The following is a 13,819-nucleotide window of genomic DNA, read 5'->3' on the forward strand; positions in this document are numbered from 1 at the left end:
ACCACAACCCCAACTAACGTTTTTGTATGTCATCCTGGCACTGCAATTTGCATTGTAATACTGCTCTTTTGAGCTTCTGGTATTCAACCAAAGCAGCCAGCCATAAGACACATTCCTAGGCATATTTTTTGGTCAGAGTTAATATTTGTTCAGCGTTTACCTGTTCAGCCTAAAAGATCTCAAAGCACTTTGCCCACTACTACGATCAGATACAGATAGCACTGCGTCCAAGATGGGGACAAACCCCATCCTTATGAAAATTACCACCATCTTCAAGCTCCCCACAGGATCCAGAGGAGCAACACCTCAGGTCTTAAAAGCTCATAAACGAAAGAAAATTCTCCTCACACCTTCCATGAGGCTAAAGAGCTGACTCTGCCCCAACAGATCCTTTTGATCCAGAGGATGTAAGTACGCATCACCAGAGAAGACCTTGTCCCTTGTGCTTGATTTAACTGAGAGGCCCTATTTCTGACATAGGGCACCTTGCTCTCCCCCTTCACACCTGCTTTCTTATCAGTGACCAGTTACAACAAGAGCAACGACACTGTGGGTTTTCTGAGGCTCGGATAACACCTGGAAAGTGCTTTGCCCACAGAAACACAAGATGGATAAAATCTGCACATCCTCCCGTGGCAGCGCCTGACTGCATTGCTGTACCTGGTTTGGTTGGACATGCAGAAGAGTCTATTCCTTGAAGAAGTGGGATGCAGTGCAGTTGGATTTCTTGCATTGCCTGGTGCTGGTGTTATGCGAAGAGGAGGAGGGACATCTAGAGGCCATGCGGAGTCTGTAACTGTACAAAGAGGCAGAAGAAACTCATACACATGCAGTAGGGTACCAGGGGGAAAAAAAGCAGAGACATGCTTTAGGGCCCTATAGGGGCTTTAGTAAGTGATGAGAAAAAAACCCTACGCTCCACCCACGCTGCAAGTACCGAGAGCCACTTCTGAAGGCAAGAGGGGTTTTTTTTGCCTTGTTCTGAACTTACCCTGTTCGTTTATTTAAGCAGGAAACGGACACTGTCAACTGGAGCTAGCATCCAGCCTCCCACCCGATGTCCCAGTTAGAGACCCTCCAACCGGGACAGACAGACAAATCCACAGTTACGTAAAGAACAACTAAAAGAGCCATGGTCTATTTTCTCAGGACAGCCCATAGCAGGTTTCAAAATACATATTTATGGCAAAGGAATTTTACCTTATATAAGCATAATACCACATCTGGTCATTTTTCCCAAGGTCAAAGTCTGCAGTACACTTTTGCCACTATAGCACTGGCAGACTTGACAATGACACATACAGGTCACTACAGCGAGCACTGCTACAGTGCCTTTATTGCAGATGATGCATTATTTCACTTCAAATTTCAGACTAACTCCAAGAATCCCAAGGCGAAAGTGAAAATCAGAGATTTTAACTGACAGTATTACATCTCTGTTGATTGTGAATTCAAGGAGAAAGCCTGAAAACATGAGTCAAAGCAAGGGAAGCAGAAAGGCTTATGCCCCATTCTAAACATACAATCTCCGTTCAAATGTATACCCAAGCTAAACTTCCTTACACTAAAAGATAAAAAAAAAAATCCCCGATTTGTTTCTGAATTCAGCATCTTTTGCTATCTTGCACATACTCGTACCTCCTTGGTGCAAGCAGATGCATGTCTGCTCCCCCTTGCACCTGTGCACCCCCCATACTTGCGGTAATTACATACCTACCTTGTATATGCAAATTCTTCAAAAGCCTAACCAAAACCAACTACTTATGTTCTTCCAAGGGAACATCTTTTTAAATACAATTGTATTACATAACAACATGTCTAAGAAAAGTTAAAAAGTTTTCTCCAGGTTATTTTTAGAGTTCAACATACACCCTTTAAAGGACATTTCAGTTATTGTTTGTCCTTACATACAGACTTTGTAGTGCAGCGTAACTGCGAGTTAGACATAAAGAAGTGCAAAATTTTCCATTACAACACAAAAACAAAACCACAGAAATTTTGAAAAGTAAGCAATTCAATTATTTCCAAATTAAAATTTGTGGTTAAAATAGTCTGCCAAAGTTTTGTTATTGTTATATGTAAATCATACTCTCCAGCCGTTGTGAATTCAATACTGAAGCATTCATCTAGTGTGTAAGAATCAGAAAGTGGTAATGAGGAAGTCAACAAAAGCCAGATTTTGTTGTCCCATATAAGGACTGTTACCAAGGGAAACAGCAGAACATCCAAAATAAGTTTAGTTTGTTTGGCTTCGGTTCTTTACTATAACTAGAAGAGAGAAATTTTAGTTTCTTTTTATTTAGAATGTTTCCATTTAAGTAATGCTTAATGTCAAAAAAATAATTATGACTTGTAAAAGTTCTTCTGTAATCAATAACATCTGTGTGTTACTGCATGCAACGAGCCAATGCCCAGATCCTGTGGGAAACTTTTTAAAAAAAAAAAGAAAAAAAAAAAGGCTCAAATCCAAAGAGACAAAGTATCTGAGAAAATCTGACCTGCATTTTCAAAGGCATACCCCTCGTCGCCCCCCAAAGCCAATATGCTAAAGGGATCTTTCACCCCCTAATTTCATCTAGCTTTAAAGCTAACAGATCATTGGTTTATTATTCGGAAGTTGAGGATTAGAGGAACAAGATAAAAAGGGATTGTTTGTCTAGATAGAAATTGCAATGGAGTTCTTGCTGTTGCCTTTCCATTCTGCTCTCAATTAGCCGTGCAGTGAAACCACACAGCAAAGCACCAACTGCTCCCCGTGCAGCTCGGCAGAGCAGTGATGTTTGGCAAATCAGTGCCCTCCTCTGATACTAAACTGAAGTGGATTGATAACTCCATTTTTAAAGAGCCTGTTTAAAGAAATGGGGGGATGCCTGGACGTTTTAGGATTAACTCCCTGGGCTTGCAAGACAAGCTAATCTCAGAGGGGGAGGGGAGCTGAAATACCCCCATCGCACGTAGGAACAGTTATTGAGATTGCTATTTTTAGCACTGTCACTTTGCACCTGCTTTCACCATCACCCGTGCTGGGGTAACTGGAGACAGGCAAAAGAAAAGGAATTCTTAGACGCCCTGCTCCGACGCAGCCAAGCAGTAAGGGCTTTATCGGGAAGGGGCGAGGGGGCTGTACCCCAGCCCCATCACACCACTCTGCACCGTCCACATCCTGGACCAAACAACAGAGAGCAGACAGCACACCCCATGCTACATCCATTGTTTAGGAACAGTCCTAGCTGGGGAAAGAAAAAAAAGAGAGGAAGAAGAAAAAAGAAAGAAAAAAAAGGAATAGCATCAGAAAACATACTATGCTTGCAAGAAAAAGGGCACAGAAACCAAGTGTTAGGCAGCAGGAAGGACTCCTCTACGCTAAGTTTTCTCTGTCAACTAGGACTTTTAAATCAGAATAAACAGTTTTGGTAAATGTACTAGGGATACCATAAACTAAAGCTAAACCAGAAGTTAAATGATGCTTTTTTTTTTTAACATGTAGACAGGGCCTAAACCTTTCTCTCTCAACTGAAAGCACACCCTAACCAGAGAGACAAATCACTGCATTTGGTGAGACTCGCTACCATAAAAATCCACTAAATCCCAGGTCTTACAGTCTTCCATCCTTGGATCTGAAAGTGCTTTGTGGTGTGAGTCAGTACCACAATCCCCGTTTTTCAGATGCAGAACTGAGCCCGAAGGAGAGTGATTTGCCAAGGTCACCCAGAAAATCTGCAGTCTTAAAGCAGAGGCAGGAATAAAGGCAACGGTCCCCCTGTCACATTGCATTGCTATTCCCCAAGTTAAATTGTCTCCTGAATACTTAAGAAGTTTCACCTTATTTGTCTAAATCGAATTCCTACTTCCATGTACCTTCCTAGGCCACCGAGCCTTGAAATGAGCAGCACATGCAAACTAGGAAGCCAGTAAAAATCCCAGATCCTGGCACACACCCTTCCCTCAGACATTCTCAAAATACATTTGGTATTTTTAATGCAAATTACCTTGTCTTCTACCACACTTGTGCAATTAACATTCTTCCAAGTTGCTAGTTTAGTTCACTAGAAATGTCCCAGAAAAATAAGCCACGTTACTTGTGGGAATGAAGGCTTGCAGCGATCTGGTAGGGTTGCTGGTCACCCCAGTGAAATTCAGTGAACAGAAGTCATTGCAGTATGTGATAAAACATTCAGGTAATTTAGGGTCACATTTTTACCTCAATTAAAGTGGGGTTTTCTTGCCAGGCATATACTTCTACGCTCCTAATCTAAAAAAAACCATGCACGTGGTCCAAACTTTCAGACACACACACTCCAACATATCTCCTAACAATAGACATGTCAGGGACATATTCTACCAAAAGTGTTTACTCCTCTTAAATAAAACAACGTCTAAGCTGACACAGACTGACTTCTAAAATAATTGACTGCCTGGGAAAAAAAAAAGATAAAGAGGTGTGGATGATTAAGCCTAAATTCCTGGCTTTGCCGAATTAGGCAAGGTAATTTTACAGGCCAGAAGGCAAGCGAGGGGGGCTCAGGGTGTGGATAAATGAGATTTCTGGGCTTTCTGCTCTCAGTGAGAACTAAAACTTCGCGTTGCTAACCTAACTGGCATGTACTCTCTTGCACTAGCATACTGCTTAATGGGAAAGTAAATACACAAAACAAGGACCTGGAAAAACATCAACCACCAATTACAGGAATGGGGGTATTTTATTATTTTATTTTTTTAAGTGAAAGAAAATATTTAGCAGGACAAAAAGGTTTGTGGACAGACTGTTGTTGAGGAGGATGCCTCTTTTCTGCAGAAGAGTCCTGCCTCTGTGTACAAAAAATGGGGCGGCAGCAGAAAGCAAAAAGGATCTTACTGTGCTGTGCTGCAGCTATTTTGAGACTTACGTGCGTTTATTTATGAAAGTGGTGAAAAAGCTGGAACACGTCAAGATTTTATCTTGCAGTCACGTGACGCTAAGGGACACAACACGAATATTATGATTTTATGGTCAGGCCTTTCATAAATCTAAACTGGAAAAACCTGTTATTGAGATCCTTTGCATTCTCAACTTTCAAGAAGATACACAGCACCACTCTCTAACCACAGTGGTTCAAAGAACTTAATACCTTTAAAGTAGCGTTGCTCCCCCACAATAACTCAAAAATTGTTTTGTTTCACGCATGTGCTCTAGAGTTCAAGTTTCTTCATTGTTGACTTAGTTCCACTCCCAGTGAAATCCTGCTTCAGACCACTATTAACTTCAGTGATGAACACCAAACCAACATTGAGAACTGTTGAAAAAAAACCTCACACCATGCCTACAACTCACCTGGGGAACTACCAAAAATTAATATATCAATACCATTTTACTTAAACATAACTAGATTTTCTAAAGCAACTAGTGATCTAAAGTAGCCACTTTAAAGGCATTCAGCACCGTGGATGGCTACTGAGCTCTTTTGGAAAATCAGTCTCCTTCACGGTACTCCAAATTGAGCTCAAAGAAATTATTAGTCACTTTAAGAAATCTTGGTCTAGGTCTATAAATTTTTATGAACAGTATCACGTCAGCAATTTATCTTCCTGCCCTTTTAAAGAAGCACAGAGCATTGTGCGAGGCAAAAGGTGAAGAATGTTGGATTAAAAATAGCAGTACTCAAATACATCTTCTACACTGTCAAGTAATCTAATCTGATAATTTGATAAAAAGTTTGTATCTACTGAATCACATTCATGACAGAGGAAAAGCATGAGAAAACTTTATCACACATAGGGAAGACTGTAGTTGATTTTTATTCAGCTTTATACAGCAATGGTTACTCCAAATGAGTTCAAAATGATCACTGAAGGCTAGCAGAACTAGTATGACCCCTCAGTCCTGCACATCTCATTACATAAAAAAGAAACCACAGAACAAAATGTGCTTCTGATTCAAAAAGACAGATGAGTGAAAGCATTTGCCATAATGAATGGGGAATACAACTTCAGTCAAACTCCAGTGACAGCAGAGTTTGAGTGTGCAACTCTTCAAAGCAGCTCAACGATGGAAGAATTCATTATTTCTCATCTTCCTACCTCCTTCCACACTGCAATGTTTACCAGAAATCACAGTACCTAAATGAAACGCTAAGTAAATTCTACCATCAAGTCACAGTTGGAACATGACTAACCGCTACGCACACACGATCTGCACAAGAGTGAGTTTGCTCCGTCTGCCCGAGCACTTCCAAAGCAAACTCCCTCCAAGAGCAGCACCGGTGCTTACGGTTCAACACTGAACTGCAGCAAGGATAACAGACTGAGCTCTCTTCTGTTTCCACTTGCTACCAGCCCTTCAAATGCCCTTAGCAGGTAGCACATCCTCTGTGCTCTTGACAAAATTACTTCCCTGGAAAAAAGTCCCTGTGTTTACTCTACCGTAAGCATTTAACTTTGCTGAGTAGCATTGCCTAAACTGCAGAAAGAATTGAGGCAGGCTCTGCTGAAACAGGCCAAGATATGAGATGGTTCTTCTTTTTTGACTGACACAGGGCATTATGAGTAGCGCAAGTCTCAATTTTGCTGTTCATCTGAAAGGCAGCACACCTCCAGCGTGTAATACCACCTTGCACCATACAGACTGACTGCTGAGCCTGTATTTCTGAAAAATGGAACATCACCTGCTGAATAATCAAAGCTGTTTCTCACAACCCTTTGGCAGTTTCTGGCAGTACTGTCATCCAAAACATGACTCAGAGACCCTGTTTGGCTTGTGAAACATGAAAGTCTTAAAAAAATAAGCAGAGAGAGATATATACAAACAAAGTGCATGTTGCTGATTACTATACTACGTGCCACAAACCACTCGAGCTTTGAATAAATTAGGAAAATGAAGCAGCTACCTATCTCTTAAGAAAAAGCCTCCCTCCAGCTTGATGCCTGCTCAAGCTTCCCTTTGAGTTTCAGTGTTTTACTGCCTTGTATCTGAAAAAAAAAAAAGCAGTATTTCAATGCTCTTTTTCAAATGCATGCTTTCAAAAGTACACTCTACCAGAAGCATTTTTAAAGACTTACTAAGAGAAGTAAACGTGCAGGATCAGCAAAATGAGAATGAAAAGCGATGAAGCATGCATGGGAAGCAGTAGTCAGAGGCGACTCAATAGCAGTAAGGCTTCCTCTTAACTAAGGAAGAGGTTTAAAAGCAGTTAGTGGCTGAAGAGACTGTGGTCCAGAAACAGGACTCATCCTGTTCCTTCCCGAGTTCTGCCAGCGATCTCGTATGAGACACTGCATGCTTTACACCAACAGCTTCCTTTCCCGCTCTTGGTCCAATCGTCTATTTGCGTTTTAAACATTCGGGTGGGGACCCTCGCCTGACCTTAAGTGATGAGCACAAAGTAGCACCGACTTCAGCTACAGCCTGGGTGTTACCTTGGTATTAATTTCACCAAAAAAATACCTATAAGACATTACTTAAATTGCAAAGTCAAGATCCCAAAGCAAGCTTAGGAAATGACTTCAAGTCATTCATACGTATGGAATAAAGACCCATCTTTAACAACATGAACATTTTTCATTGTCTCATTTGGTGTGTAAAATGGACCATTAACTGTACACCTAACATACCATGCCTTTCTTATAGTGTTTTATTTGCATCTTGCTCTGAAATAGAATTATTTTCCTCACCTTCCCACTCTTACCAAAAAACACTGGAAGGTCCTACACACATACCCTCTTCCATTACGAGAGCTGCTATTCACTTTTAGAGCAGCTCCACCCTATCAATTATGTGACATGGTTTCTACCAAAAAAATACAGTATGCAACTATATAATTAAAATATAATTAGAATAATTACTATAATTAAAATGCATCACATGGCATACATAAACAGGAAACCATATGGATTTTTACTGCAATCCGAATATAAGCTTCTTTGAAATCTCTTGGGCATTTGAATTTGTACTTTATTCCCAAGTGTTTTCTAAGACATCTCTTTTGAGTAGCCTTTCACCCTCAGTTCACTAGATATTGGATAACTGTCTGTCCACAAAGTTTAGATGAAGCAATCCACTTCAAAAAGTAATTCAGATTATTGTGGCTGTATAGGTGAAGCTTTACAGTGCTCCCATTAAACTTCTGTAAGATTTGTGCATCCAACTGTTGAGTGCTTTTTGGAAGCACTTTTGAACTCCAGCCATGGCTTAAAACACCAAACACGGCATGGTATTAATTCTACAACAAGTATTAATATTCTATTTTTAAATATTGTATAGGGGTGACCCAAAATCAGCTTTGATCTATGTTGGTATCAAAGTATCTTCAGTTACTACTATGAAATTTCATGCTAATCCCAGGAGTTTCTTTCTAATTCTTTACCAGTTTAATTAAACAGAAGATGTGGAAGTTTACCTCTTCTTCATAATTCACTTACCACAAAAGCTCAGATCCAAAACAGCATGCACGTGTTGTTCAGAATCTATCCTTTAGCTCATTTTCATCATGAATAGAAGTAGAATATCATGTGACTCATGCAGATCACACATTCAGTAAATAAAAGCTAGAATTAATATGTAAGGTCTTCTAAGTTCTCTTTTTAAGGTCATTCACAAGCTATTTGTCTGTCACAGTTTATCACTTGCAACTCAGCTTCTTAGCAGAACTTGACTCCAGTAAAAGCTGGAACCGGCCCCATAATTTCGGAAATGAAGTCACAAACCTCAGTAAGTGGAGTGCTATTCATTTCTACGTTTGAAATTGAAAATGTACACATCACATTGCCAGAATGTATTTTTCTATGTCATCTCCCTAAAGAAAATCATCAGGAACTAAACTAGAACTTTAAATAAAAAGGCTTACAATACAAAATGCCGACAAAACATAGTACCAGAAAGACACTAGCCTAAACCAACTACAGGCAGCTTACACAAAGGGTCAGGAGCTTGCAGAGCAAGGCAGGAAAACACTATATGCGGGGGGCCTGGCTGCATCACTTGGACCGTCTTGTAATGCCTAGGATTGAACACGTTTAAGACATTCTCTGATACAAGCTGGTTTTAACTCCTTCTAGCAAACTGGGTAACAGAAAGAAAAAGAAAGGTAAACAATGTGTTAGCTCTCCCATCTCCATACACACTTCAGCATTACTGTTTTTATTAAACTGACACTGCATTTGATCTTGACTAGCACATCAGTTACTCTCTGTAAACAGGACAAGTTTAATTGTTTTCATTGCCTGTTTGGATGCATTTCAAGAAACGTCAGCACTTTGTGGGCACCATTACAGCTTTATTGTTTCATTCAGATCATAAAGAGGCACTTATAAAAGCCATAGAGATTCAATTATGCAGATGAGATGCAATAGTAATAGGAACTATAAAAGTTGTACATTTCCTATCTGTGATGAGTCGCCTATTTAGGAATGAAACTTCTTCCTTGACGATTAGCTCTCATTTTGGAATACAGCTCTCCATCATACAGCACTTCACTTGAGAACTGGTGTGTACGAACGTGCATGAACGTCTCAGTGTGGCAACATCCTTGGGACACAGCGGGCTTTAATATCACAGCAGAGAAACAGTAAAGACACTGGCAATAGGATTTCTGCCATAATATTAAGGAATGAGGGAAGGAAGTTGGTTTATTTATGATCAGGTCACTGCTAGACACCTCTAATAAATCCTTACAAGGTGATCGAAATACCAAGACTGCAGTAAAACCAAACACCAACTAGTGTTTCATTTGTCAGTAACAGAAAAAAGATGTGGAACGACTAGTTAAGGACAAGTTTATGTCCCACCCTCAGTAACTTCAAAACTATTGGAGAGTTTTTACCTTTCCCCCCCCCCCCGTATTTCCCAATTCTTATGAAATATCCAAATACAACTATGGGTATGCAAAACAAAATGTTTTTGTACCAGATTTTCCCTATCAGTTAAAATTCAGGGAAACTTTGTTATGGAGAGGATAACATGTTCAAGGAATGACTTATCACATGAGAAAATAAATAGGGAATTCTTGCCAAAGAATCTTACAGAATACAAAATATTAATTTGAATAGACAACTACATAAAATATTAACTTACTACTGGATTAGTAGTGAATATGCTAAGAAATTGGCTACTGTAATATCGTTAGCCTTAACGATGTTACATTACTCCATCCAACTGCCACACTAATATGGACACAGATGCTTCCAGCTCCGCTGCAGGAGGCGGAATGCATATCTTGGTGGTGGCATACAACATTCCAAAAGTCTCAGAGCCAAAATTCTCTACATGTATTTTTTTAAATTAAACTATTTCACAAGTTTAAAGCATATAAAACCAGAACATTATAATATCAGAAAAAGTTGAAATGGTGTGTGTAATTTTAATTAAAATCATTTATATTTATTAACTGTGTCCACAATTAAAAAACAAAAATCTAAGACTAACTCCGAAGTGTCAAATTGGTATAAATTTGTTCCGGTGAACTGGGTGTAGACAACTAAAGGATGCAAGCACACTTAATTCCTTCTAGATGTACATTGTTTCATTTTTTCTGGTACATCTGGTTTCCATACAAAAGGCAAGTTTCCCACACGTTTTTAAAAAGTTTACTTTATTGGTTACAGTTATATAAAATGTGTCATGATAGTTCCATCTAGTTGGTCATTAAGTGCTTGCAACACCACACAGACTCTCTTAATAATCTGCAGCTTACATGATGTATCGCATGCTGGAGGAGAAAAATCCCTCTTCAGTCGCTTACCTGCATTTACAGTATCTTCAGCAAGGCTACAACGTTCAAAAGCAATGACAACCCCACTTTTATGTCAAATTGTAATTTTTAATGTTTTCATTAGAATAGTCTTTATATCACTCTCCAATAGAAGAAACAATATAACTAACAGCAAACTTCAATACAGGAACATGCTCCAAGATTAACAACCCAAAATGAAAACAAAATGAAATTAATGTAAAATGTAAATCACATATAGTACAATTGAAGTGTCCAAAACAATTTAAATAATTTTAAATATTTTATTTTTTTAAACTTGCTACAAATGCTTTATACAATATTTCAACATAAAGTCCCCATAACAGAAATGTAACAAAATGGGAATGATAGTGAAAGTGAAAGTTAAAGTGGCACAAATTCACCAAACAAGTATTAAACTACAAATTTTTAAGAGGTAGATTACTTTTTAAGTCAAGAACAAAAAATAAAAGGGGTGGCTGTATAAAGAAACTAGTCACTTTCCATCAATTCTGTCATTAATCTTGAAAGATATATGAACACATGACAAACTGTATTTCCATAAAAAGCTGTTACGAACAACAGACCAATTTGTTGTCTTAAGTTATTAGATAGAGGTGTACGACCTTTTAGAGTAATTATATATTTAACTTTCAAAATATACAGGTATGTAGTCCTGGTCTAGCCTTCTTATCGATAAAAAGATACACTGCATTCATCATATATATGGTATTTAGAAATTGATATCGATATTTCATTGCTATATAAAGTTTCATTTGCGTGTATAAATAGGAATTTGGAAAATCCATAAAACATCCAAATCAGGCTTTTTCCCACTGTATGCCGGACATCTAAAAGACTCAGAAAGTGAGGAGAAGGTGGGAAGAAAAGGAAAGTCTGTCGTGCGAGGTTGGCCTCTACTGATTCATTTAGACAAAAGGCTTTAAGAGACTTAATACATTTCAAAAATACTTTGAGTGCAGCAACATTTGTTGTCCCTGAATCTACACTGAATTATTGGCAAAACTAAGGAACCTGCTTTGCCAAGCACACAACTGAACTGCCTGTATGCCATTCGTGAAGGTACGGACAAAACCAGGATCTAAGCAAACACGAGAGCAAAAGGTTTGGTTTAGTTACTCCCACTATTTCTTTTGATGGCTTCCTGTGGGTTTGTTTTGTTTTTAATAGTACTCTTCTCTTATCTGAATCATCCTGTAGCCCAGCATGTGTGTCAAGCACGAAATAAGAAAATCTATGCCTGACACTGAATATTAGCAAGAAGCCTGCAGGCAATTTTATGATTGTGAGTCAGCTTCAGCTGGTTTCGCAAGCTTGGTGGATTTCACATCCATTGTCGTAGTGCTTATCCTAAGTTGAGCATGCAACAGCTCTACCATGTCATTAAGGGATTTTTTTGTTTGGTTTGTTTTTACAGGAGATTCCTAGAAAATAAAAAACAAAAACTGAAGATAAATGACAAAACAAACTATTTGTGAACGGAGTATGTTTACACAGAAAAACTGAAAGGTGAAAAACGAATTTGGAGACAAATACTACATGAAGCAAGTCTTGAAAAAAATATTAAGAATTAAGATTTCCTGGGGGGGCTGGGGGGTGGGAACCAAAACACCAACAGTGCCTACAGAGTAGAACTGAAGTTAGCCTGTGTTGACATTAGTGTATGAAGGCAAAAAAAATCTTCATACTATATACTTGATATAAAAAAAAGTTGACTAGACAATCTAGGTTTATAAACATTATTTCAGAAACAAAAAGCAAGAACTCTTCTAGCATAACTATTCTTTAAACCAGCAAAGACTGCAAGCTGCCAAAGTAAACTAACAGTATTTAAGACAGTCAAGGAGATCTTACCCCTACGTAAATTGTTATTTACCCCAAATACTATTAAACAATTTCCATATGCACAGATTTCCAAGTACTCGGTTATTTTGCTTAAGGTCAAATGATTAATTTAGATGGAAAGATGTGTCATTCTGGCTTCAAATTCTACTGATCTGTTCTGGCATCATGTAAAATACGGTTTCACACATAACACTAAGAGAGCAGCTGATGAGAATTAAGTAACATGAAGATGTTTATGTCCCAAGAGAACAGGCCTGGTAGACAGCTCTTGTTCCTTAAGGCATTTTTTACACCATTAGTCTCCGAATTCCAGTAACATTTTTCTCCTTCAACACATCCTAATTTGGGTATTGACTATTTTAAGTCAAATTCCCCCCCTAGCACTTTGACATAATTCTGTTACATTGAACCTTTACTTTACAAAGTATTTCCTCAAAATTTTCACCTAGGTGGTCTTCACCGTAAGACACACAAGCCACAAACAGTTTGGATTTTGACACTTCTTGACAAATTCTGCTAGGGGACACTTGTTCTGAAGGAGGCTGCCAGTTCCTCCCTCTCCTCCACTATCGATTACTTTGATTAAAAAAACACTACCTTCAGCCATAAATCTGGTGTTCATCACAGCCATGCACCGCAATTACCAAAACCAAAAGAACTCTTAATTACCAGTGACCTTTGTGAAAGTTACTCGGCAAATCAGATACCTGTTTCCAAGAATAACAGGGCAGGAGCCTGCTAATAGTTATAAACACTTTGCAAAATATCCTATTGATTTGAGAGACTACATGAAGACGTAAGTCGGGACTCAGGCACGTAGATTAAGACTTTATTTATTTATTTATTGAAGTATTACCCTTTCTTGTGATTAAAATGCTTCTTCTCAAAAAGAAATAGAACTTTCATAATAAAATTTGTTTATACTGAAACATAAGAGCATGATACTTCTAACAAATTTACATGTTCATGTAACTTTTCTTACATGTCTATTTCCCTTATATTAAGTATTTAATGATCTGACTCAATTAGTATGCACATACATTTTTGAAGTATTTGGTCATGGGGGGGGTTTTTATATGATATGCAGAGAATGCTTTTTATTAAAAACCAACAGTGCAAGTTATTTTAGTGAGTAAAAAATGTAGTCATGATTTTTAGCTTAGCAAACCACCATAAACTAAACCTAGAATGATTTTGGGCCACCATACATGTTAGATATCAAATACAAGGTCGTTGTCTCCAATAACATTAAG

The 13,819-nt window shown here is 38.4% G+C and overlaps 2 protein-coding genes across 4 annotated transcripts in view; both read right to left on the reverse strand.

Moving 5' to 3' along the window:
• Positions 1 to 733, reverse strand: part of KAZN (kazrin, periplakin interacting protein) — a 246,363-nt gene extending 245,630 nt beyond the window's left edge. Inside the window, exon 1 of the mRNA XM_076355910.1 lies at positions 661 to 733. Coding sequence (XP_076212025.1) covers positions 661 to 733 — 73 coding nt within the window. The remainder of the gene's footprint in view (positions 1 to 660) is intronic.
• The window catches only part of PRDM2 (PR/SET domain 2), a 74,256-nt gene that overhangs the window by 3,954 nt on the left and 56,483 nt on the right, over positions 1 to 13,819 (reverse strand). For 2 of the 3 annotated variants that reach the window (XM_076355907.1, XM_076355906.1), the window contains exon 9: positions 661 to 796. In XM_076355907.1, coding sequence (XP_076212022.1) covers positions 688 to 796 — 109 coding nt within the window. In that variant the 3' untranslated portion in view covers positions 661 to 687. Of the gene's footprint in view, positions 1 to 660; positions 797 to 10,769; positions 12,146 to 13,819 lie in introns of those variants that run through there. The other variant, XM_076355908.1, reaches the window with a different exon arrangement.

Source organism: Aptenodytes patagonicus, chromosome 19, assembly GCF_965638725.1.
Source record: "Aptenodytes patagonicus chromosome 19, bAptPat1.pri.cur, whole genome shotgun sequence".
In the NCBI taxonomy this organism is placed as follows: domain Eukaryota; kingdom Metazoa; phylum Chordata; class Aves; order Sphenisciformes; family Spheniscidae; genus Aptenodytes; species Aptenodytes patagonicus.